This window comes from Taurulus bubalis (assembly GCF_910589615.1).
Source record: "Taurulus bubalis genome assembly, chromosome: 10".
NCBI classification, from domain to species: domain Eukaryota; kingdom Metazoa; phylum Chordata; class Actinopteri; order Perciformes; family Cottidae; genus Taurulus; species Taurulus bubalis.
The window spans coordinates 15,267,882-15,295,490 of NC_136598.1; the positions used below are offsets into that span (position 1 = coordinate 15,267,882).

The window sequence follows — 27,609 nt, forward strand, 5'->3', positions numbered from 1 at the left end:
AGGAGGCTGGTGAGGATGGTGGTGCAGCAGAAGCTATTTCAAGCTCATCAAAGTTATTCCACGTTATAATACAGAGGAAGCTGATCTGACAGGTTTGAGACACAACCAGGCGAGCAAGCAGCAGCAGGGAGTGGTGCCTCATGACTGCACAGCCACAGGTAGCCAGGTACAGGAAAGACAAACACACGCAAAGACAAACTGCCGCACTGACGGATTAAAAGACAGGCAGACATTGAGACGTAATTACAGAAGCTATTAGACATGATGCAGGTGACTCGGGCAGTACTGTAGCTTGTGTTAATGTGCTGTGGAGAAGCTGAATGGATCAGCTTGATAACTTAAAATTGCTGCAGCAAAATTGGTCTCCATGTGATAGATGAACCAATCAGCTGTCGCCATGGCAAAACTCACATCAAAAAGCTGTTGACGACAAAGTGCAATTTCAGTATTCATTTATAATGGAAAAAGCACGTAAAGGCTGAGCTAATGCAAGTCCTTCCCTGCAAAGTCCTTCTCTCATGACTTTCCATGTCATTATCAAGTAATGTTATACGAGTGTGATAAGATCTGCCAAATTGCCAAGGTGAGGCCAATGTAACTATCACACCAATACAACATGGTTTACTACTCAGTCTTATTCAGGTTGTAGTTTTCTCACTGTGACACAGCATAAATTAGTTTAACAACTCCTATATGGAAAATTAGTCCAATAACCTCCCAGGGCCTTTTCAAAATATGAATGCCGAGTGACTGGTACGATGCTGCTGGGAGCCTTTTGATTAAGTCAGCCATGCTTTAATTAGGGCAAATCCCACTTACCTCAGTAGAGTCAAATGGTCTATTACCATGGGATGGAGAACAAGAGAAGTTGCTTAAATGCCCCTTTGTGTTTGATGGGCTTGCAATAATTGTAATTAAAGGTAATCAGTCCACTTGTTCTGGATGGAAACATTCTTATGGATTAATTGATGTCACTTGTGGCAGAAAAAAACAAACAAGTTGTTTCTACTTGAGGACAGTGTATGAGTCACGAACGGGTGTGAGAGGCAGAGAATGAGGAGCAGATGAAACAGACAGGACGCCAGGTGGAGGGCAAAATCAAAAAGACACTTTACTGGTTAAAGTACAAAACAAGGAAACCGACTGATTCTGGAAACAAACACTACACTTCAGCACGAAGGCGACGCAAGCTCATAGGGAGCCAAAAAAGACCATCCTACCACTGACAAGGGAAAGACACAGACTAAATGCACAGGGGAAGACAGGCAACGAGGCACAGGTGGAAACAATGAGGGCTGGGCTTTACAATCACACAGGGGAAAGGCACATGAGGAGGGAGGAGTCTGGAACAAGAACAGCTGAAGGGTGTAAACAATCAGGAAACACTGTGATCCCAAGTCTTTTAATTGCATCCCTGTTTCCATCACTTGCGTCTTTTCCTTGCGTCTTAGTCCCTCCCACCAGGGATGCATGGAGAGACGCAAGGAAACCATGCGAGGAGAGAGGAAGCAATTAAGAGACTTGGGATGTACCCATAGAAAATACAGGGCATTACAGTATGCATATCAGGTTCATATTGCATAAACAATACAAACCATCATTTTCTGAATGCACTTGGCTTTTCTTAACTTTTAAATGAAAAAAATAGACCATTGGGAGAATCTGTCTTTTATTACAAGTAATGCGTGTCATGTATTGTCGTTTTTTTTCCATTGTGTGCATTTGTCTTACCGGCAGGCTTACTGAACCTGGAGCAGCTCCTTCGGCAGTTCCTCATCTCCAAGGAGACTTTGTCGGTGCGCATGCTTGACGACAGCAACGACCCGACCCCGCTTCTGAAAGAGATACGAGACGACAAGACTGCCACTATCATAGTCGATGCCAACGCCACCATGTCACATATCATTTTGGAACGGGTTAGTATGGCTCACATTACAGCTGTGTTATTCATGCGCGGATAACTTGTCTTTATTTCATCTGCTTCTTGGCTTTGAACCGACAGAATTCCCAAAGTTCTACATTTATTTAACTCTCATACATCTCCAAAAGCAGAAGTAACTGAAAAATGCCAGTGGCAAGAAGTGTTCAAGGCTAAAAATAATTTGATATAGGGAGAATGATTTCTTTAACTAGAAGAAGTTGCTTAGTCCTCATTTTTGACCTGTACATTTAAGTGTTGTATTCACCACACAAATAATGTGCAGAACATCTCAAATGGGAAATCTTTTTCATCGGCATAATCCATTTGCCGTTTTGAATTAGAAAACAGATTACGGGAATATATTCTCGGGGTTACAGAGTTTAGCGTCTACTCCAAAATAATAGGCAAAGGAATTGAGGCAATCTTGTCAAACAAACCTGTTACATCCAATTTTATGGATGAGAGCGATAAATCAAGTGGCATTCCAGGGATTCATCTCTAATTCTACACAGTTAAGTGGATTAGTGTGAGTAAGGACAGACTCATAAAGTGAAAGAGCCCCTTTTGTCTACTTTCTGATAGTTCATGTTGTGGATTAAAGTGAGCTGTTCTGTAAATCAGTGAAGCAAATCAAGTGGACGGATTCTTTCATGTGCTCCTTATCCATTATGAATCTTTTGATCTGCTCTCCAAAAACACTTTTTTTAGATTCATATAACTATAAATGCACTATGCAAGGTTGTGCTATTCATTGTGTGAATCAGGAACTTAAGCAGCACAATTTCTCTCTATAGCATAAAAGCATGACCTGTATGCGTCTGTGGTGGCCTTTTCCTTGTCCGATTCTGTGCCACGTTACGGGACTCCGTTTCTTGACTCGCACGTTAAAAAGGGTCAAATAATAACTCTTCACTTTTATCAAACTTAACAAAATCATAAGTCTAACTTGAGTTCTAGCGTGAGTTCTAGCGTGAGTTCTAACGCGAGGTCAAAGACTGAGCCGATGTCCCGTTCCACATAAAGGAAATAAAACCAAAGACTTTGTACCGCCCCTTCCTCTTTTACCAGTTGATCAGATTAATATAAATAATTCCCAAAAAAAGCATTATTTCGAATATAACATTCATATGGCAAAGGAATGTCTTTAGATCATACGAATAAATTATGACATGATTTATAATCAAAACAATATGGCGCTAACAGTGTTTGTTAATGGCACATAAAATAACATAACAAACATTAAAACCGTGACTCCAACATAATGCTTCTCCTGATTGGAGACTAATGTTCCTAAAGAGCCTTGATGACATCAATAAAGGTGCTTGTGGGAGCAGAGAAAGCGAGTGCTTGGCAGCAGCATATGGCGTCTTGGTAATTAAGACACACCTCATTATTTCTGGAGGACGATGGACGGATGGCGAGAGTGGAGGTGACAATAGCCAGAGACCGAGGGGTGTTTTGGCGATGGAGAGGTGTTTCTCTTGCCTCTTCCTCAGTCTGTTATAGTCTCACTCTCTGGCACAGTGGTCTCCATCTCTCACCTCAATCAAGTGTTCGGGCTGCCATCAGTGGTCAGTCAGTCAGTCACCATGGCAACCCTGGGCTACAGAGCAGCGGGCACCCTCAGTGGGAAGTCTTTCTTTCCTTCTTCCTCTGTTCCCCTTCTCCCTCCATCTGGCTCAAGTCTGAGTTGCTCTCTTTTCACCCCACTCTGTTCTCTGCCCCGGAGAAGACTGTTTCACTTTGTTTCCTCACACCTCCCTCCTTGTGTGGCCTTGTACACCCTTCTCCCTCTCTTGTCTCCTTCATGTGTCACTCTGTTTGTCACGACGCGATCTACAGCAAGGTGGTGGAAAGTTGGCATTCCCGCCTCTTATTGGGAGCGTCTAGTTGCCAAACATATCAAAGCTATGCACCGGCCTATATGACATTCTAAAATGATGATAAGAGCGCCCATCTTGTCTAAAGGGAGAGAACCGTCTGTTGTTATGCAAGACATCCCCCATTAGTCGTCTGTTTACATCTTACATCAAACCCTCATCAGACAAAGGTCTCCCTCTCGGAGGTTTTAGCATTCAGAGGGTTTAGGTCAGCAGTGTTAGCATTCTGAATGCAATCTCCTTCAGTCAGCCCTACACTGCTGTGCACATACAGAAGCAAAGTAGTGAGATAGTGAGCCCAGTTCACAGGGGCAGTGCTAACCGTATGCACTCTGACCAAAGCAGCAGGAGAAAAACAAGGAGATTAAAAAAGTGGGGGAAAAAAAAATAAGACTGGGAAGCTTATTGCCAGTGCAATGAAAGGAAACCAAATGGATATTTGTATTGGCTTCTTGTTCTGGTTACATTGTGTCTTCTGTTTGGTAAGGTATTAAAAAAGGGGCAGTGTGTAAAAATAGAGGGCAGTATTTCACTATTGGGTCCATACGATCCAGGCATACATTAGGAAAAAATACAGGACAAGAAAACTAACCCAAAACTTCGAGATAGCATTGCTATCTTATATTACCGTGTGGAACAGGCCTAAAGTGTACGGCATCTGTGCGTTTATAAAGTGTACCATGCAGCCGCATATCAGTGTAATCACTGATATGCGGCTGTATGATCCATGTAAGTGTGACGGGCAAAGTTATAACGGCCAAACCATGCAAAAGCAGCCAAACTGAGACAGCAAAACAGACAAAATGGGGGTGGCAAAACAGGGTCAGCAATACAGCAGCAGGTTAACCTATAAATGATAAACAGAGATTAAAATGGTAACACCATGATACAAATTAAGATTGTGACTACTTACCACCTCACATATGAGTAAGTAGTCAGATGGCAGGACAATAAATGAATGTCTAAAACTCACCGTGAGCCACAACTGGGCCAGGACAGGAGCCAAAAGGGAGTGAGGCCAAGACAACAGGTGCCTTTTATCTATTGCCGCTGATCGGGGGAGGAGCCAGCCAGAAGGCTGCATTCAAAACCCTATGCTTCCTTCTCTGGGGAGCATTCCCTAATACATAAGCTTTGATAGTCTGTTCATTGGGTTAAATCCTAAGTGGCAAAAACGAGAAGGAAAATAAAAATCCTATTCAGCCAGCACAAACCCCAATGCTGGGAGTCGCAACGGGCTGGTGGTGCAGGTCTAAGGCTGTCCCCCAGGAACAGAGCCCTGGTGCTGAGGTCCTCCCTGGATGAATTCAAGCTAACGGCTAACTGAAGATCTGTCTCCCTTAGCTGCACACGCTCGAGTCCCAGAGAAGCAGACTCCGTGTGCAGGGCAGGACGGGGCACGTTATGAGTTGTTGAATCATAACCGTGCCCCGGTTTCAAAGAAATTGAAGCATTACTTGCCACGTGAAGGTACTGTTAAAGGGGCGAATTATCAACCACCTTGCGTCATGAGGACACTTTACTTACTGTGTTGTAACCCCAAGGTTACAAATAACTTTCCTGAAGAATAATAATTACCTTACATAGACATCATGCGAGTAGCTTCAAAGTAATGGAATGCTAAATATAGTGAAAGGAAGACACACTTTATGAAGACGTCATGTGAGGTAATTTCAGTGTATTAATGCAATTTGTAATTGGATGTTTTTGCTATACAAGTGATGCCTTTCTTCCTTCTATTGTTTCCTATTGTTCTATTTGTGTATGCTCCTTCAGAACACTTTAGCAGAATGAACTAAGTGACATACACACCAACTCAGAGGTTACACTTTTTGCTGATATGACAACTAAATATCTGTTATTAAATTATTTCTGATGCTACACAACTCCAGAATAATATTAGTGTGAAAGCTATTTATGATGGAAATATGTAAATTCCAGTGCAGCCAGGTGTGGAGAAGATATTTGGGTTAATTCATGCTCAGGAAGACTTTCACTCTGGGTTGAATGATGCTTTTTGTAAAGACTGCCTGCTTTAATATATACTCTACTTGACATTTATTGTGCAGCGTGATTAAACAGAAGCCTATAGCCTAGCTCGATGATTTTCTTTTTTGCTAATGACTTTAATGAAATGAAACTATGAAAAGTTCACCCTGTCCTTCACAACTGCTCCTCACTGTGACTTTGATTTAATCAAATTGCAAGACAGTATCGACCAGCATACTAATGTGTCTCAGAAATTAATTGCTCCATTGAGTGCCATCGTCAGATAAGAGTGTGTCTTATCAAGATGTGGATTTGATCTGTCTGCAGCGGAGTGGAGATCGAGTGACACTGAATCACTAACCTCTCAACTTCTCCCCCCGTCTGTTTATTCTTGACTCGCTTTGCTTTCTGTTTTGTTCTCCCGTCCATCTTCCATTTCACCTGTTTTACACCTTCTTTCTCTTCCGTTTTTATTTATCTTTCCCTTCCTGTCCCTCTTGTGTTTTGTTCTGCAGGCATCAGAGCTGGGGATGCTGTCAGTCTACTACACCTACATCTTCACATCTCTGGTAAGGAAACGGGGAATGGGAGGCAATATAGATTTCACACCTGCAGGAGCACATCAGTAGTCCAATGCTGTGCTCCTGTAGTGCACTAAAGTAGTACACTTTAATTGGTGCTCTCCACTTGAATGAATGATTGAATGGATAGAGTTAAGCAGATAGAGGAATTATAGCTAGCTTCATTATAGCATAGCCGATTTTCTCCCTCGCTGCATGTGACTGCAAATTAGACGCATACCGAGTGCGGTAGCAGGAGGGCTCCACTCACTGCCCGTTTGCCCTTGTTGGTTGAAGTGCACTTCTGGACATACAGAATTATTGTTTTTATAATCGCAGAGCACAATTGTTGTTATTGGTTTTTCGTATAGTTAGGATTGCCAAGTTCCCATTGAATGACCAATGAAGTCGCCGCCCTCAGAGTCAACATTCATTTCTATCGAGGAGCTTCCTCCACCATTCTTCCTTTCTGCATTTTTTTTCTATTTGAATGAACTCAACATACATTTTGTAAAACAATTTTTGCAGCTGATTTACTCACCAGTTATGGTTGGTTTGCCTGTCTGCGTGCAAACTAAGCTCATACTGTATAACTTATATTGCTCTTAATTGGTTTGCACAGTTGATTGTAGGGGCCTTAGAAAAGAGCTATTCTAGAATGCTCATGAAATGTTTCATACAGATGAAATCACAATGTATTACAGTAGCTACTTCTTAACTGTGGTTAATTAAACTTAATGTAGCTTTGTAAGGGATACTTCATACTGGATGTTGCATATGGTTTACAATGACAATACCTTCAAAAGCAGTGACAGAGCTTGATTGAATAAATGCTCGACATGTAGTGTTGCCAACTTGGAGACTTGCAGACTGGCGTGAAAGCACGTATTGTTATGCAGCTTCTGTCCTCAGCGAGCAGAGGGTGCTGCCGTGAGCCCCTTCGCCGTCCCATAGCTCTCACAGGCGGTCTGTCTCGCCGGAGCCTCGCGCTGCAGCCTGAGAGAGAGGAGACGCGCTCCGTGTCCAGATTGAAAATTAATCGCGCTGAACTGACCTGCGGTCTGGTACACTATGGCAGAGCACTTTAAGTCAGTATCACCTCTGCATTTTTATTCTTCTCTCAAAGAGGAGAACTTTCCTCACATGAGGAGGCCTGCTCAGAAGATGTTGGTTCTCTTTGGATCTACCTACACATGAGAACAAACATTCTAGTAATGGGAAAATGAATTGCCCACCCCTGACATAGAGGCAAAGGGATTGGTTAGATCATAAAGATAGGGGCTTGGAGAACATTTGATGCAATAGTAAACTTACCAGATATCTGCTCCCTAATGGAAATTAATGAGGTTCGAAACACTTTGCTCTAATAGCGAAGTGGAGCTGATTCATATCAAGCTGATTTATGACTCATTAAGAGTGGGCTGCCACATTCATGTTTTCCTCCACAGTCCTTGACATAGTCACTTCTCCTCTTGCATGTGTCCTTCCTTTTTGTCTTTGCTTTTCCTTTGTAACTAAATAAGCCCACTCATCACTCTGCTCTGGTGTCTGCTGGAGGGCACAGCATAGGACACAGATTCACTGTAGATACCAGATGATGACCCACCCTACATGCCTCCTCCTGCTATGATCACCACCATTTTCTTGAAATTCTACCATTGTTCAGAGGCGGCACCGTTAATAGCTTGAGCTAACATCATTAAAATGGTCAGCAGTGCGCCCCCAGTAGGCTTGGACGTAATGCAGAAGCTGTGAGAGACATAATAGAAGCACTGCTGTCCCCTTAGTGGTCGTAATAAGTGATTAATCCTATTTATTGTGTTTTTAAATGGCTCTGCTGCTTGTGCATTATGCCCACCACGCACACACAAATGCATGAATACACACGGACACAGAAGAGAGTAGGAGCAAGTTTCCTTATTTTATCTCAGAGTTCAGTCCATTGTACGCTCATTCTCTAGACTCACTGTGATAGTACATCTCTGAAAATGGCAATAAAGTCATTGGATGCTTGGGTTACTTTTTTAAAACTCTCCTTCCAGTACACTTTGCCATTTCGTGAGACTGTCCTCTTCAGAAAAATGACAGCATCTGCCATTTGTTCAAAGACCTTTAAATCAACTTACAACATGCATTGCGAAAGCAGGACGAAATGTGACGTTCCCACAGCGCCGTGAAAAGAAAATGAGTTTCCTTTTAACTATTACTGTGCTCTTTCCATAACCTTCACCAGTTGACTAATCTCTTCCTTACCTTAACCGCAAGTGAGTGTTTATGTCGCCCACTTGGTTACTGACGCCTGTCAAGCCTATCATATAGCACACATGTGATTTACCTGCACACAACAAACAACACAGCACATTATTGTGAAACAACAGATAAGCGAAAGCCACATGTACTGTATCTCCCCTAATCGTTTTGTTTGTACTATTTTTCTAAAGATATTTCAAGCTTAAAAAGATGGGGATAAATGAGCTCCAGCAGCGCTGTGTGGGTGTAGGTAATAAGCTAGTTAGCCGGACATATTTAGGTTTCCAGCTGATGTTAGAGCAGACGAGATGCTTTTTCATCTACTTCTTCCACTTTTGCTCTTTTGGGCTTTGGAAAAGCTAAAACAGGCCCCATCCCTCAAATGTATTTTTAGTAAATGCTTTGTTAAACTCAACTCTTATAGCAACTGCTTTAGTGGATGCCGGAAAACATGCTGGAAAATATATCAAATAAATGCTTAATGAGAAACCTTAGGGACATCAGATCGGGAAAAAAAAGTCATCTTTTTTTGGAAAACTTGGAAAGAGGCTTTTAATGCACTGACAAATTGCCAGTTTTTTCATTTAGAACTTATTTGATTACATTCAGGTTTAGAATATATTTTGATTGTAGTAAAATATCTTTTTCCAAGTGAGCCCTTGCCAAGATGGTAGCATAACAAGTTTCACTTAAAATAACAAACAGCAAACAACACATGTAAAATAAAGTATAGTTAAAACAGATTTAAAACAAATAGCAAATTACATCAAACTATGAATTTGCAGTTTTCAGCAAAATGACATTCAGGTGCATTCAGTCTTTAAATAGTCCTTCATCCTGTTTTTATGATATTCCATACTTAGGAATGAGCTAGTTGAAATTGACTGTAGCTCACACCAAGATGAGGGTGCAAACACTAACATAAGTTGTACCCATGACCGAAGGTTGCAGCTATTAATAGTTTTAGGAGTCAATCGAGAACATCATTATGGACAGTGTTTTATTCTGTGGTTGTATAAGGCTGGGAAATCAAGTTTATCTTACAAACTGCACTGATGAGTGTGGAAACTTGAATCAGAGTCAAATCGTAAAACAGGATGATCCAGTATATCGATTTTAACATTTTCAAAGAAGATGAACATGCATATACTGTATAAAATATCACCAGAATCAATTGCTGACAACAGTTTAGCTTGAATTAACATCCACATCTGTTTTGGTACAAGACCAAAACAGATGTGTTTTGATATAGTTTTTCTGTTGTTGCATTTAATCAAATTCAAACATTTTATTCAAGCCAGCTGTTATCAGCTAGAGAGAGGTACATTAACTTACTTCAGTAACTTTTTGCTGGAAAATGTCTTGTATCTTGAATCTATTCATCAGTGTCTACTTTTCCCTAAATTAACAATTAACTGCAAACCCTCTGGTTAACTGTTGCTGTCTCCATCATGTAATTAGAACCACTGTCAAAGTGAAAACTCTTGACACCAATTAAGATTAATGTGATCTTCCTTTGATCAGAATATACAGTGAATGTTCCCACCCAAGACACGTAGAGTAGATGTTGATGGTCAGTGACTCTAATCTCAACCTCTAACTGTAGCTGGTGTTACCTGTATGAGTTTAATTGGCTGCCATCAGAAGGTCAAACCTCCTGCCCACACAGACCTACGTAAATTGGTACAAGTAACAGTTTTTATACCTCCAAGTAAAATTTCACACAAATGTCTAATTGCATAAAATTGTGACATTTTAGACAGAAATGAATGTGCTGGTTGGCACAGGAATATAACAATGAGGGGTTAATTATAGTTTAAATGTTAACAGACACAAATAAATCTGCAAGTAACATCTTTGAGTTGGTATTATTCTATATCTATTCTAGGTAATGAAATACACACTAGTTTGAATTAAAGACAGCAGAATTCAGATCTATGTAAGCTAACTAAAAAACATCATGAGAACATTGTGGCACTAGCAAAAAGAAAAATGGCCTCAGTGACAGCAGATTAAATAGTGAAAAAGTGTACCTCTGAGCTTTATTTGCTCGACCTCATTTTCTATTTTCACAATACGTATCTATGTAGAGTTTATAATACAAAGCTTTTTCAAAAACGTATAAATCATGCTGCCTACTGTTCTTTAAAAGTACATTGAGTTTGACACTAAACTGTTTCAGAAAAAGCATGAATACCTTGAGTGAGTTCCCTGGAGGAAACTTAGCAATTACTATCCTGAAAAGCTGGTCCCTGCCTGTATACACTTATTATCTGGACAAATGGAATGCTGTCTCCGTGCAGAAAGTCTGTGAAGCTTTAAGGAATATGATTTTTTTGTGTTGAGCAAAATTACAATCCATTTTGAGTTGTGTTTGAGTCCACCTGATGCATACACGTCTCAATCTACTTCTAGCTCTTTTTAGTTGTCGAGTAGCTCCAAGGGAAGTATTTGACTCTATGTAACATTACCATTCTGCTGATTGGTGCGGGGCAGGTTGCCTATACTGGTTCCATCAGAGGACTGGCTGCTGCTGAAAACAATGATGAAAGGGTTGGGACTGAACAGTAAAGTTGAACCACAGAACCGAAACAATGAGCTGAAAGATGCTATACTGCTTTGTAGCTTTGAGGGCAACTGCAGAAAGGGATTGTAACTTAGAATAACCCCTTTTACATTACACAGTCATTATGTTGTCATGTTATGTTGTTCATATACAATGTGAATTAGTACAGCTTTAAAGAGACACATATATATTTTATGTCAGACTCATGAGTCTATACAACAACAATATATAAAATACAATACGAGGATACAGGTATAATCATTGCAGTTAAAAAGTCACTCGTGGTTAAAAACATACAGACACTTGTTCCAATGTTTCCAGAAACAAGAAGAATACTTCGTATCACTCTGTGTTGGCTCACTTAAGACTTTCACAATTATATTTTCTGAGTCATTTAATCAACATTTAAATGTGTATATAAAATTCCTCAACACAGCATGGAAAGTGGGAACATTACGGGTCACAAACATATGACTTGCACTTGTCCATCTGGGAAGCTTGAGCAAGATTCTGAAAGCATCATTAAATGCCACCTGAATCTTTTTCATTTTTGCTTTACTATAACTGCACCACAGGTGGGCTGTATAGAGAGGAGTACAGTAGGCTCTAAAGAGAGCAGTTTTAACATGTTCTGTACACATGACATTTACGAGCCAACATGTTAGCTTGTGCATAAAGTTTGCAACACTGCCACTGCACATCGTCATCATCACTTAGGTCATTCCTGATGATGTGACCCAAATATCTAACATTGTGCACCACATTTAGCTTCTGGTCATAGTCATGTGGCACTTTCTTAGGTTGCTGTACCCTCAAATGGTAAAGACATTATATTCTGTTGTGTAAAATGTGCCCCAGATAAAGACAGAGCCATCAGTGTTGATAATCATAATTGACAATTTAAAAAAGAAAGACAAATCATCACGATTTCTTATCTATCACGGCAGCCCTGTGAAAGAACCGACAGACTCCAGTCGCCTATGATTGAGTAATATTTCAGTAAATTGCATAATGATTTTTCATATGATATAAAGTACTAATTAATGACGCCCCTGCTGTTACTGTATACTGGGGGAAGGGTATACAGGATAAAAGTCAGTCGGCCTCAGTCTCAGCTTGACTCTGTAATGAAATCCATTTCTAGTGGCACACTGATTATTCTCTATCTGGAATGTTCATGCAGTGTTTTTTGGCCAAAAGACATTTCATGCTTGTATCATTTGTCGCGTAAATTCAGGTTGAGCTCTAAAGCCTCCTGCAGCCTCTTAATTATGAGGTTCTCAGTGAGTGTGATTTGGGAAGAGAGGAGGAGGAGGAGAGAGGGAGCATTACCAAATGTCATGCCTACAGACTCGTTATGAACCTGGGATGTAATAGCAAAATTGGAAAAACGATTTACTGAATTTCCTGTTCATGAAATTCACCACAATAGTCTACCGCAGCTTCTCCGGTGTATGCTGTATGGATACTTCGCTGTACTGGACATTCTTGGATTGTGTCCAAGTGATCTCTCTTGCATAAGCCACCAAACTGTCACTTACATTATTCCCAGTGGCCACCTAGTTTCACTCATTCCAATATGACCATGACACCATATATATTTGTCCAGCATGCTGGGGTTGATATATTTGCTTAGTTTGAAAGCATTTAATAGCTGCATACATCAAAACAATCCGACAGTATTCCTGCAGTGTTGGAAACAAATTACCAATTTTATTCCATTATTCATAGAATTACATCTGACCTGCAACAGTAAGAGCCTATTTGTGAGGCAGAGAGACCTTATGCCCAGAATAATTCTGAAGCTTGTGGAGGCCAAAGATACCATGCATATTGCATACACTAGCATATGTTTGGAATCTGAAACAGTCAATGTTTTTCCATTTGACTATTCATTCAAATCTCAGCTGGAAGAATATACCAGCTAAGACCACACAAGGCAAAAAGGGAAACAAAATTTGAAAAGAAGCCTTCAAAGAAAAAAGCTGTGTTACTTATGAATACTTCTTTTAATTGAAATGCTTTGCAGATTTTCTTTTGTTGGGAAATAGAAAACAGTTTCTGGACCTGTGGCTGTAGAGTCGGTGGGGAGGAGCAATGGGTGGCTGAACTACTGAGACAGAAAGAATAAATACAGAGGGAGAAGGAGCAGATAATGGAGATGAGACTCCATCTAAACTCTGCTCGTTTCAGTAAAACCCTGATTGTTACACATCGATCACCAAAGTATTTCTCATCAAGACCCCTTAGCTTTCAGGCTAAATGTTCACTCTGTGTTAAACGGACCACAATAGGAAAACAATACTTTATACAGGAAATGTCTGGCTGGCTTAATGATCATGCATGGCTTCTAACGTTCATGCAGAGATTTGCTTCTTGTTATTTGCTATAATTTAATATCATATCGACTTTTATTTTTGAGGTTGTGCGAGAGAGATGCATAGGGAAAGTAGCTTACAGGATTTTGAGCTCTCTGATCAAAACAAACATAAACGATTTAATCTATGCTGACGGGGAATAGTGCTTTAGTCTTGCTGGCTCAGCGCTGTTGTTGATGAATTGATAGTGACAGGTGCTCACTGTGATCTTTTGTACCAGAAAGATGGAGATTATGTTCCCTCATCTGGATTGAATCTTGAATAAGCGTCTTGTTTCTGTTTTCTGCTACGTCATAGTTAATAGAGGATGTCTTAGTAATCCATTGTAGTTGTTTTCTGTCCTCAGTGGCCAGCAATGTGAATGCCTTAAAGGGCTGTTTGGAAAGGCTTTTGAATTACTCGGTTTTATTGTGTCAGTGAGCCTTCCTTTTTATCTTCATTTTCCCCATTTTGTTTTGGAAGTAATGTAAGGGTTTGTGTTGTCCTCTAAATGCTTTGTGCCGCCCTTAACCCAGTCAACAATGTTGCCAATTCTGCAAGCAATTTAATTGGATCAGCAGGGTGTTGTGCATTATGATGGGAATGAAAGCTGTTAAGCATACAGCATGCATAAACCGTTCAAAAACTGAAATTAAAGCCCAAAAAAACTAAACAGAAAGAATTAATTTGATTACCAAATCATCTGCAGCATAGAGCCTTCGGAAGAGCAGGTGGTGAGGGACGGCTGTCGCTCAGCGGGTAGAGCGGGTTGTCCATTAACCACCAGGTTAATGCTATCTGCATATCAAAGAGTCTTTGAGCAAGAGACTGATCCACAAGTTGCTCACCGCTTTCTAGCAGCCCACTGCTTCTAAAAATGCTGAAGATGGGTTACAGGCAGAGATCAAATGTCCTGTGTGTACTTTTTAGTATATGATGTAAGGGGCTAAGGGACACGACAGTTGCTGGAGTCCAGGAGAGTGAGATCAGGTGTGGCAGGAGACACACCTGCACCTGATCTCCTCATCAAGGAGAGGAGCAAAGGGCAAGAGAAATTGCTGCCGGTAGTTCTTGGAATAAGCTTAAATTTCCTTTTTTTGTGTGTGTGCTGAAGTTGTTTTATTAAATATCGTAAAAAAACTGGCTCTTCTGCACTACTATTTATGTCTGGGTTCTCCGTGCAATGCTGTTATAATGATAATCGTAATAAACTTAAGTTTAAGAAGAACATTAGAAGCGTCGCCTGTAGGTATATCCATAAAGCAAATTTAATTGATGTCTTAGTGTCCGAATATTCTTAATGATCTCATTAAAGTATTACGACCTTCCTATCCTTGAATAACTAAACACCAAAGAGAAACTGCTCAGAGGCAAACAACTTGTTTCCTTTGCTAATCCTGATTGGACCTGATTGAGCTCAGCTATCAGCTCAGCTTGATCGTTTATTGAGCTTCCTGTCTGGATTTCTTTCTCTGGCCAAGTGATTATCAGAATACAATAACAGTAATGCGCTTCATCAAAATAGAACCTCCATCAGGCTGATTAAAACTGCAAAGAGGTGGACATGATAGTTGCAAATGCCACAATCCTACACCCAGGATAAGTCTCTTATTTGCATCCATGTTTCTCTCACATGGGAGGAAATGGGGAAAAGAGGGAATATGTTTTAAGAGAAATAAGTTGTAGTTTCTGGTGACCGCCGATCACAGCTGGATCAGCTGTCACTCGGCTTTAACAGCTGTAGAGACTTGCGTCTGCACACAAGCACTAATACTAATGAAGGCAAACAGTCATCATCACTGTCAGAGCAGCAGTTAATTATCTATTTAGCCTGTTTAGCAACCTGCATTCGGTATTTAAGCTGCTGTGTTCTGTGCCCTGCTTATGAACCTCTTTTTACTGGCAGAATGCGTTTAAGTTATCTTTTCATTATGTGCGTCTGTATTTATTGAAATTCTGATGAAGTCATAATCAAATAACCTTGAATATGATTATGTTGTTTTAACACTGCAAGTATTGATTAGGCTAAATGTTTTCGGGGGAAATTGTAATTATATGTAACAGCCCTACACTCAGGAATGATCAGCCTCACGAGGCTGAATCGAAATTACGATAACATTTCTAAAAAATAAATAAAGTTGTTTTGTTGTTCAGACCTACAATTTGCATATATTTTTAACTGATGAGTGAATAAAAAAACTAATGAAATATAAAAAGTGTTTAATCTGTCAATTGGCTTCACTCTGATATGAAACTGTTGGTGCAATTGAGAAATATCAGCTCAGTTGATTGGCTGCAGTCTCCAATCAAATAACTGATAAACAATGAGGGGGTCTGTCAGCTGTTAATAGACTTCCGGGAAGGCTGCTCTAGTGTATCCTCGCTGACGGCTCCTCAGAGATCCCTCCTCGCTCCTCACTTCTCGATCTTCAGAGCAAAAATATGAGCTTTGGGATGGCCATCAAGATGGCCGAGCAGAACGACGCCCGGTTTAAGCGAGGAGCGAGGAAATTACAAATAAGAGACTTGGGATGTAGCGCCAGTTGTTATAAGATTAGCTTAGGTCATTTGGAGAATAACAGAGCCGTGTCTGTGTGAAGTGGGAAGAGAGTGGTGAGGCAGGAGAGAGCGAGTGGCAGAAAATGTGTTACTTAATGAGTTGGCAGCGGGGCAGAGAGTTAGTCTAGCGTTGAGGATTTCTGGACGCCAAAACAACTGTGTGTCCCCTGTGTGTCTCGGGAAGCCAAAGCAGGTTGGTTTGTCCGCTACGTAAAGAGGACCCTTGTGTGGATGAAAAGGCTCAAACACAACGTTTCTAATTTATAAAAGAAAATATATTAACAACTTATTAATATTATATTCCTGTTCTGCCAGTATATCTCCTCAATGCTACACACTGTTCCTTTCATTAGAAATGAACAAACCCATGAGTGTAAAGTGTCTGCTTACACTGGAGCACCTGCGTCCTTGCAAGCCACAAAGATGCTGGCATTTTAGTAGCTCAATAGTGAAAAATTCTCACTTAATAGCACTCTTAACAAAGCATGCATGTTGGTTTGTGATAGATTTCACATTAAGTGGTGTTAAAAGCCAAATGCTTTTTTGGCTTGTGCTGACTTTGTGTTGGCATGGTTTCAGTTCATTATACAGTACATGGCAGGTTCAAAATGGATTAAAAAGGGCAGCAATAGAAAGAGGAAGAATGTCGACATAAGGTAGGTAAGCAGTGAAGAGGTGAGGAAAGAAAAGGGAGAGTGTGAAGGGATGACTGGTAGCCAGTTGGACATGGGATTGTGAGATGATGTCGAGGAGAAAATTGTAGAGCAGCGGTTCCCAAACTTTTTAGGCCACGCACCCCCTTCTACATCCCGACCGGGTTCACGCACCCCCAATCCCCCACACCTTAAAAAAAACCGCAACAGAGCCTATTTATAGCCGCATAAAATCGGACCAATGCGAGAACTGTTTGCTCGCGCGTGGCGTTTGTTACAAGATTTAGTCCGCTGTATACATTTCAGTTACACAAGGCGTCACTTTTAAAGAGCAATAAGGATGGCGAGGACACACGCACAGGCTTAGAGGCAGATTGCATTTCACATTTATTTACTTAAACACAGTAAGCCACGTAAAGAACAAAGAGTGGCACATAGGCTCAGAAACAGATATAAATAAAAAAAGGAGGCTCCAGGGATGCGCGCACCACACTTTGGGAATCCCTGGTGTAGACCCAACACATGAATGAGACTGTAATTGTTTTTGGCTGTTTTGTAACTCTTCCAATTTGGATCTAAAAAATGTAAGGGGCTTCTGACTTGCACTGGCATGATTGGTGTTCAGGTGGCGGCGCAAATAAGAGGCTTCAGACAGCTGTTAGCCAGAACCTCACTGCACAACACGCACTGTGGCTTCGGGCAATCTGCATTGCCAATCCAAGTGAAGCTCAGACCCAGATAATTGTCATCATATTTCCTCTTTTTTTTCCCAGTCTGATGCTCACTCTCGTTTCCTTTTTCACCTTGACTCCGCGATGGGCCTCTGTGCTCCCGCTCCGTCTCCTCTTTCTCCGACTCCCGGTCGATTTCTTCTCCCGGTCTCTCCCCAACGCACCTCTCCGTTTCTCTCGCCTCTGGTTCCTCACCCTCTCTCTGTCCCTCTCCTCTTTTATTACTGATAGCTTCAGATGTCCCACCTGACAGCTTCCCCGATTTCAGCCAGTTTAACATATTTTCATGGATGTTGCTGAATGAATGAAATGACGTTAGGTGCACAAGCTAGGCTAGCTAGTGTGTACGTAAAAGACAGTCTGGAGGCCGGACCGGAAGTGCATCTATTTATTAAATTGTACGTTTTTTATTGTAATTAAATGTAAATCTTACAAAGCGATTTTTTATTAAAAAAAATCCTACTTAATCTTTTTTAAATTATGTTTAATATTAATTATTACACCATTAGACCACCATTACATGTTTCCTCTCGCGCACCTCTAGAGGCAGCTCGCGCACCCCCGGGGGTGCGCGCACCACACTTTGGGAATCCCTGTTGTAGAGCATAGAAAGGAAGTAAAGTATGAAACCAGCAAGCAATTTCAACTTTCTGAAGAAGACCCTACAGTGAGCTGCGAATCAAGCCCTGGGATTTGGAAGATAATAGGCTGTAGTACAATTGTCAACACTGAGTCATCCAGACATGGGGCTCAGAGGCAGAGCTCGTGGTAATAGGGCGGACACGGAGTAATCAATACGCCAGAACTCCTCACACATACAAAAGTCTGAGTCTGAGAGGTGGAACACTTCACAAAATAGTTTACCTTCATTTACACAAGCATCCAGCCGCCGTCTGGCTAATCTTTCAAGATAAAAAAAGAGACTTAGGAACTTCAAGTCTTACAGTTTTATGGTAAACAAGCCTTCTCAGAGTATGTTTTGATATCAAAGTTATGTTTGGGGTGATAAAGCAAGGAAGCTTGACTCGCATATTAAACATGCCAGTTCGTTGGTCTCTCACACAGACTCCACCATCTCCACTCCGGCAGCAAAAAAACTGCTCAACATTAAAATGCAATTTTCTTCTTCGTAGGCTGGCATTTCCATTAATGTTTCCATTAATGTCGATGCTCAAGTTGTCTTTATGAATTCCGATCAATTCATAATTTGAGACATTGAGAGACCTCACGTCCCCACCTGTTAACCCTCAGAATTAGACATAAATGATTTATGAATCCCCGTCACGAACGCTGCATGACAATGCATTTGTCATTGTTCTCTTTTTTTTGTGATAAAATGGCAAAATCAGAACACTACACTTAAAAGAGACATTTCCTTTTTTGTGAGGTAGGTACCCAAAGTATTCTGCATGTGCATTTCACAACGTATTTAACATTGACATTAATTTGCTTTGAGTGGAAACGTGCCTGTCTGCGTGGCTGGTCCCTTAACCAGCCATAATGCACCACATCTACTAAACCTTACATTATTTATAAGGCCACAAATAAATGATTAAGACATGAATGACACTCAGATTATTAATCGTCTGTACAATCTGATACAAAGCATAATGAACTGTTCGTAAGTGTCAATGAAGCGTCATACATAATATTCTCTCATCAGAAAGCTCTTTACACACATGGAAACTGCAACAATACTGAGTAATCACATGAAAGAACAGATAAAACTCTCGCTAATATGGAAAATGTTACGAACATTGCAATTCAAACTGCATTTGTTGTATGAACTGTAAATTTAGATATTCTGACTCGTGTGTGTGTGTGTGTGTGTGTGTGTGTGTGTGTGTGTGTGTGTGTGTGTGTGTGTGTGTGTGTGTGTGGACAGGAAGCTCCCAGAAAGATCTAATAAAGTGTGCTGCTCCTTTTCTTTATATGCATATCTAGAAAATAAATAAATAAAAAATGTGATCACACAAAAAATAAAGTGTGCTGCTGTTTTGACAAGTTGGTTCAGGATTGAGTGATGACTTCAAGGAAATGGACCTTGTATATAAGCACTTTTACATTTAAATCCAGTGACGGTTACGCTGTCCATCTTTTGTAAATGGATTAACAAACTTTTCAGGTGAAGCAGAGGGTCAGCCCCCGGGACACACATGAATGCTTCAGCCAGCAAAGGATACACACCTTCCCCTTTATCAAAGCTGTGGACTGGACTGGCATTAAACTCTTGTGTAAAGTATAAATCCTAATTTCAGATCATAACAGAGCAAAAGTTTCCTTCAAACTGCTGCAGCTCAACTTGGTCCTGAAAATAGTTTGAAATGACGAAATCAAAAACTTACATTTGGTGTATAGTGCGACTGCATCAATTTAAAACATCAAAATAAGTTGCCCTTCTGGGGAATAGCTGTGTTCATAGCAACAAGTAGTCACACTGCTTTCTACAGCATCATCACATTAAGTGTAATTCCTAATTATGTAAGTTGGCATATTTGCATTACAAATGAGAAGCAAGCGGACATTATTTGGAAAAACACTCTAGCTGTGACATAATAATTACATAGTTTATATTCTGGCTGGTTGCAGCTCTCTGTTGTCACCGTCCACGTAACCTATTACCTTTTCTATTACTCAGTTGATTGATTTTTAAACTCTGTGTCTAAACAGGGAAATATGAACTTTACATAAGTCGTGGAGGGGAATTAATTAAATCCCAATAATTTTCCGTTACAGTGGCTGCCCTCTAAAGCAGTTTGACTGACAAGACTTCTTTAACGTAGTGCATAGCAAAGATGAAAGGCAAAGTTGATTTGAAGTGTTATTTATTTATATTTTTTTCAGGGATGTTCCTCACATTCATTCATATTCACAGATATGAGACAAGAAACTTTACCAGAACAATAAACTTGAAATTGAATTATGTATTACCGAGACAAAATTGTTATCAAGACCAGACACACCCAGAGAGAAATTTGGCAGTAAGGAAAGAGGTAGCAATGAAGAAGAGGATAAATGAAAGGACAAGGGCAGACAGCAACCACCACCTATTATTTGCTCGAACAGAGTTACAGAGGGCAAAGCAACCTCCTCAAAGAAAGTGAAAGAAGCAAACTTATTTGGAATAAGACACAGAGATAATATGTGAGAGTTATGTTTGTGCAGGTCCTGGAGGCAGGCATACGTGTCATCTGTTTTACAGTGCACATTCAATTATAAAGCATGTTATTATTTGACAGTGTTGGGGAGAATACTTAAAAGCATGGAGCATGTCGGGCCTGGAATCCCAACTGGCCAAGAACAAACGGGGAGCACAGCAGCTGATATCCCTATTCTGTGAAAGAATAGGGATTAACTAGAATAACAGCATCATGCATGCTTCAGAAGTAAAACCTAACTCCCCTCATCAGCCTTTAATACAAACCTGCCAATCAGCTCTAACTAATATGAGAAAGAAGGAAAAAGAAAGATGAATTGTTTCAATGAGTATGTTTTATGTGTGTCTGCATGAGGACTTGTGTTGAAATGTGAATACAGTGTGAAGTCTGCTTCTGTCTCTGGTTTATGACCCCAGAAGACGTAAAATACACCGCTTACATCCAGGAAGCAGGCAGGCAGGCAGGCAGATAATAATGTTCCAACTGTATATATGTGAGTGGACAATGAAAATGTTTTATGGGAGAGCATGTACTTGAGTATATTCATTTAAGTGATATATCTGTGTGTGTGTGTGTGTGTGTGTGTGTGTGTGTGTGTGTGTGTGTGTGTGTGTGTGTGTGTGTGTGTGTGTGTGTGTGTGTGTGTGTTGGCAGCTCTTCAGGCACGAATGCATGACAATGACTGCAGTGACAAGAGGGATCACGGATGTGTGGAGGGGAAATGGAACATGAAGAACAAAACAAACAGACGGAGGGGTGTGTGTGTGTGTGTGTGTGTGTGTGTGTGTGTGTGAGTGTTGGGGGGGAGGGGTTGAACTGATGGCCCCCGTTTTGCAAAGAGGGATAATATGTCAGCCGGCACAGTGTGTGTCAATGCGTGTTTTTGACTGTTTTTGTGCAGATGTGTGTGTGTGTGTGTGTGTGTGTGTGTGTGTGTGTGTGTGTGTGTGTGTGTGTGTGTGTGTGTGTGTGAGAGAGAAAGAGAGAGAGAAAACGAGATGGAGGAAGCCTGCACGCTATCATCAAGACTCAAAATGACATCACAAAGTGAATGAGTGCCATGTGAGGCGCTGCTGGGCCCGATCTCGTGCTCACCTAACCTTCAAATGACATTAGGCATCCCGTCAACATATGATGAGTCACTGCCAAACTGATGTGATTTATTCTATCCTGCCGAGTAGCTTGGATCGCTGGATTCAAATCACTTAGATGGAAGCCATAGTGCAGGGACTGAGTGCTAACGTGCGGCTGCCTACGTGGGTGTGTGTGTGCTCTGTTTGTTTTGATTGTTTGTGTGTATGAATCCATCAGACGATTATATGTGTGCAGCTCTCGTGTGAGTGTAAAGTTAAGTTTAAGCTGAAGAAGCTGCATGGTGTTGGCTACTTTACAGAGAGAAGCCGTTAGACCTCTGTGGAGCTGTTCGGTTGCTGTGCTCTTCCGTCAAGCATGTTTTTGTTTTAATCTCTCTGTTCACTGTGACCCAAGGGCCAAGCTTGCTATTAGATCTTGCAATTAAAGCCCAGGATATTAACGGCTGGTCTTAAGTGGACTTAATAGGTAGAGAGGAAACTAAACCGGCAGTGGTTAGCTTTATCACGTAGAATAAAAGAAACAATGTTTGATACAATCTGAGTGACGCCTGTGTGCTCCTGTTCCTCCCCGTTACTTGCGTGTCTAATTCTGATCAGCGCTATCAACTAAAAGGATTCCTTGTTTTTAGATTAAGCGTTGCATTACCCAGAACCAGTGCCTCTATTACAGAGCAGGCTTACTGTAGCAAAGAACACATAGCAGGTTGCAGCCGCAACTATCTGAATCATATGGCTTTAAACAAAGAGACAGGCAAGCAAAAAAATCATCTCTCTTCGGCCCAGGCAGCATCCACCGAAGGTCATTAGCTCTAATGATGACCAATGAATAGCCATTCTTTCCCATTGATCTTCTCCCTAGAGACCTTGGTAGTGAATTGACTATTGGCATATATAAGTAGCAAACACAAACAGACAAGCACAAGCAACATGCATACATTAAAGGGAGCATAAAAGAGAGGATGCCAACAACTTGTATAGCCGTGCTATGCTTGAATCGTATATTACACAGTTTGAAACATGAGACCGCAATCACTACATTGCAATGCAATAATGCTGCTTGTTATGGGTAGACAAAATGAGCATCTCCACCACCTCATCCTTGCCTATGTTCTCACTCCAGATTGATAGTATCAACATATAACAGAAGAAACAAACACAACCAAGCTGAAGCCTGAAAGCTGTCAAATCTATAAGTGGGCATGACAAAAACCCTGACTGGAGACGGGTAGCTGCGTGAGGACGCTGATGAGAGTCTTGAGATGATTCAGGGGAAACAGATTAGGCAGGGGAGCAGTCTGGCAGATCATTAGTCAGGGATGTCAGGACCGGAGATAAATGAAGTGTCAGCAGAAGAGGGAGACAGAAGACAGGAATGTTTGGAGAAGTTAGGGGGAGACGAGGGTAGGAAGGGAGAAAGGGTGAGGGAGGGAAGGGCAGATGCAGAAAGGATGGAATATATGAGAAAATGTAATATTCAGAAGCCATTAAAAGTGTTAAGTTAATTGTGGAATTGCATGGTCATAAATTGTGATTACAAATTGCAATGGAATTGTATAACACTAGCAATAACATTAGCTTACTTTCTATTTAAATAAGTGATTCACAAGTATGTTATCTAATGTTAATACACGCATAATAAGTTGTATATGCACGTATATGAATACTTTTTTAATGTACAAAGTATGCCCATGAGTCATTGCAATTCATTGTTCTGTCTCCTTTGACATTATCCTTTACATCTCCATTGATGGGTAGTTCTCAACTTCAGCAAACTTCATTAACTTTAACTGCAAAAGTTCTTCAAACAGATGACTCAAAGTCATTGAAATACTGAGTTTTCACATTCACAATATGAAAAAATGACAATATGAAGTGAAGCACCATTCCTTGCACAGCAGGCATAACTCTATATACTCTCGCTAGCATCTCGCTAGCATTAACCTTTTGATGCACTTTCTTCTGCAGACTGGTGTCCTAAAAATGATGGTCCATACTACAAAACGGCATTGTCATTTATGGTTCTCCTGTTTGTGTTTGACTTTTTACAAATATGGTTCCAATCAAACTCAGCGGAAGTCCACAAAGGGAGAAGGTTGAGGTCAATGGATGTGTTTAAATTACACTGCTCTACAAGTCCCGTGTGAAATGAAAAGTCAACGTTGACTTATTTGAACAGAACGTTAAACATTTAAAGTTACGTAGGTTTAAAACTGCAACCGTAATCCAGAAACATAATTAATAGTGCATTTTAGTTGTATGAGAATGTCATTTTGAGGAGACATGGAGTGCCTTTGGATAATATTGATCCTTTAACCCATTAGCAGCTCTTAGAGGGTGAAGGGGGAACATAGTTACTTATTGTAACAAACTGCAAGCAGATGCTACAGAACAGAATAGATTCTCCTGATCAGTCAATCAAGGCACTCTGATTGAGACATATTAATGGTGAAAAATGCATTCATTTCGAATCTGTATTCTGAATCTATTCATTCAACTGAACAGCCAAGTAATGAGTGGCATATAACATGAAGACACTCTTTTTTGTTCATGAATTTTAACTGTCCGGTGGGGCAAATCCATTTCTCTTCCATCTGCCCGACAAAAAATCCTTAATATCGAGCCCTGGAAAGGCTCAGCTATCAACAGAACATTTCTGGTTGAGACATCATCAGTGTTTCAGTGACAGATGCAGCAGAGATGCAGCCTGATTTAATAAAGCCCTCGGTGCATAGATGATTGCTATAATCTCAGCATTTCTATCTTATTTAGGGAGATGAGATCAATGCAAAAAGAGAAGGGCTTGTTGATCTAAAGAGGGTTTTGCTTCATTTCTTGATATCCTGTTTAGGATGGTGGATTTATAGAGGCTTACACCACTGAAAATAAATAATGTGTGGATGGGTATGCGATGGTGGGGTATGGTCCACTATTATGAACCATACACAACCACCATCATCCTCCTGGGATCTCATTATTCACTGCTCAAGCTGACTATTTCATAACAAATACCAAGTGGTCACACATTGGGGCATTTCTGTCAGTGAGTGTACATGTATGCATGTGTGAATGGTCCATAATGTGAAAAGTAAGAAACACTGGAAGGATCTAAAAAATATCCATATAAAATGATAAAAGAGACATTGAGAGAATAACAAAGAAGACATACAATAAAGAATAGATATGACAGGGACTTCCAGATGCTGAGGTTTTCACAAAGAGTAAGGCAAGAATTGAGGAGGTGAAGCAACAGTTTCGGGTTGGTTGGCTATTGGGTCCCGACTGCTGATTGATCTCCAGGTGACAGTCGATGTCGGAGCCATCGGCCAGGCTGTCACTCCCTCCCTCTCCCTCTCATCTTTGTTCTGTCACTATCTCTCCTTCTCCCCCACAGCCGTGAAGGTCTCAGTTGTGCCAAATAATCTCTCACCTTTTCTCTCCATTGATTCAACGTCTCTCTCTCTCTCTCTCTCTCTCTCTCTCTCTCTCTCTCTCTCTTTCTCTCTCTCTCTCTTTCTCTCTCTCTCTCTCTCTCTCACACACACACACAGCCTTTCTGCCACTCGCCCCGTCCTTCTCATCGTCATTCTTCCCCTTCGCCCTTTTCACCCCATTTGGTTGGACAGTTGGTTTCTCCACTGTTCTCTTCTACCCTTCAACTTTGCCTTTTCGTTCCCTCACCGCTGGGAAACAACATACCTCTGCTAAGAGCTGTCCGTTTCACACCACCTATTTAGTATGGAAGAGAACATACTCCTCATATGGATGGATTTTGTCTGTGTTTGTGTCTGACTATGTGTGTGTGTGTATAAATGTGACTCTGTGTGTGTGTTACTGCCTCTGCCCCGAAAGCCTAGGAATTCAGCATATTAGTTTTCTGTAGACATAGCCGAAGGATATTTTGTGTGACCTTGGTCTTCAGTGTGTGTACACTCAATTATAGGGATTGCATTTTCTTGTGTGTGGGTATGCACATGGACTCTCCGGTTTGCGCTTGTGCGTATGTACATGCATACGTACAGGCACCCTTGAGGGACACACTTAATGAGAGGCTCATTTGCACAGCTCTGCCTCTAATGATCTATTAAAGTACACTTAGCCAGTAATTATATGGTCAGTCCCAAAAGGCTTATGAGGACCCACAAGGAATAGCTAAAGATACAAAAAGACAAGACAAAAATGTGTTTTATGTGACCCACAGGAATCAGTAATATTACGTTCTCAATCTTTGAGTTTATGAACAAAGAAGTATACATAAAGGATCTTTTCAAATTATCATTTTTCCCTTAGAATTAATGAAAAATAGCATACTAATATTGTACTGCATACCACCAACTAAGATAAAGATTAAGTATGCCATTAACAGCAATAAGTCTTTTATGCATCACATGATCACGTTACCGCTTAGAGCTGCTGTTGAATGATAATTGCAATGCATTTTGCGGTGGTTGTATGTCCAGTAAGCTCTAAAATCCCCATTATATGCAGTTGAAACGCACAACATACTCAATCCATGTCATACTTAGTATGATTAGTATGTTAGTTTGCGATTTTGAACACAGCCCATCAGACTTTTATTCTAGTCTATAACAGAATTGCGTCATGAAATTCAACAGCCTCCAGCAGACCCTGAGAGTCCAGTGCTCATGGGCTGTTCAGATGTGCTTTACAGTTCTTTTTAAATTATGTATCATAGGTTTTCGCTTTGTTCTCCATTTGCACTCTCAAATATATGTCAACTGTCTTTTTGTTGTAGTTTTTTAATTGGGTGCACAAGTGAGAACCCAGCTGCAGGCTCAGGCACAAACGCAGCTCGGTCGCAGCGCAGTCCAATATGAAAGCAGTGCTGGAGCGAGCTGAATAAAAAGCAGTCAGACTGGATTTTGACAGGTGAATTTACTAGCCAGGCAAAGAGCAGCAGTACAATTCATTAGTGTGGTTAAGATTGTTATCATAAACTGCAGGGGCGAGCATCGCTAGCGTGCTAACAACAGCAGTCCACAAATTTGTAAATTATGCCGTTTTTTATGAAACACTTGACTCATGTCAAGCTCATACTAAAGCTATTTGTATTGTTTTATTTCACTAGTATCAGAAGCCTATTTTTAATGAAAAGGCAGTGACTGCTCCTTTTATTAGGAGGAAATCATCATCTTCAGCAGGTTGAATCGAGCCGTTATTAATCAGAAGTTCACCTCCTCTCTTCCGCTTTAAAGGCAGTAGATGGATTTAAAATGTAAGAATAAAAAAAAAAGTTGTGTTTGTCCGGAAGATGCCAAATCACAAATAGATGTTATTTGTGATTTTTAGAACTGCACACTACTTTGGAGCACTACCTCGCAAATCATTCCTGCTGCCAAGGACAGCTTTCATTCACATGTCTCCTACGTATCTTTCCACTTGCTTTGCAACTCCCTTACTCTCCCTCTCACCTCTCTTGTGATGTTCTTGTAGCTCATCTAGTCCATCTCCACACTTGCCTGGAATATATTTGTTAGCAGAGTTTACCAGAGTTGAGTTTTGAGCTGAGCATTTGGGATTTCCAGGTTTCAGCGAGGTCGGCACTGGGGATAATAAGCCTCCCACTCAAAGTCAGTACCCACTGCTTCCTCTTGCTTTGCACGGCTCTGAGTGCAGTCACCCACAGGTGTCACCACAGTAGAGTGACTCATGCTCCTCGGGGTCTGAGAGCTTTTTCCCCAAACCTGCTTATCAGTTGTTTGATTCACTGACCTATTCATGCATTTTGTCTGAATGTCCAGTATCTGATTTGCCTAATTCCCTCTCTAAAAGGCAATTTTTCTCTGTTTCATCTTTTTTTGCAGCAAAGCCATGCCCTAGATTTTGTAAGCTTCAATATCTCAAGGAGACAGTCAACACTTTCCTCTGGCTAA

General features: G+C 40.8%; 1 protein-coding gene across 2 annotated transcripts in view; it reads left to right on the forward strand.

The window, feature by feature from the left end:
- Window positions 1-27,609, forward strand: part of grik4 (glutamate receptor, ionotropic, kainate 4) — a gene marked incomplete at both ends in the record, with an annotated part of 146,028 nt that overhangs the window by 62,900 nt on the left and 55,519 nt on the right. For both annotated transcript variants that reach the window (XM_079225464.1, XM_079225465.1), the window contains 2 exons: window positions 1,738-1,916; window positions 6,306-6,359. In XM_079225464.1, coding sequence (XP_079081590.1) covers window positions 1,738-1,916; window positions 6,306-6,359 — 233 coding nt within the window. The remainder of the gene's footprint in view (window positions 1-1,737; window positions 1,917-6,305; window positions 6,360-27,609) is intronic.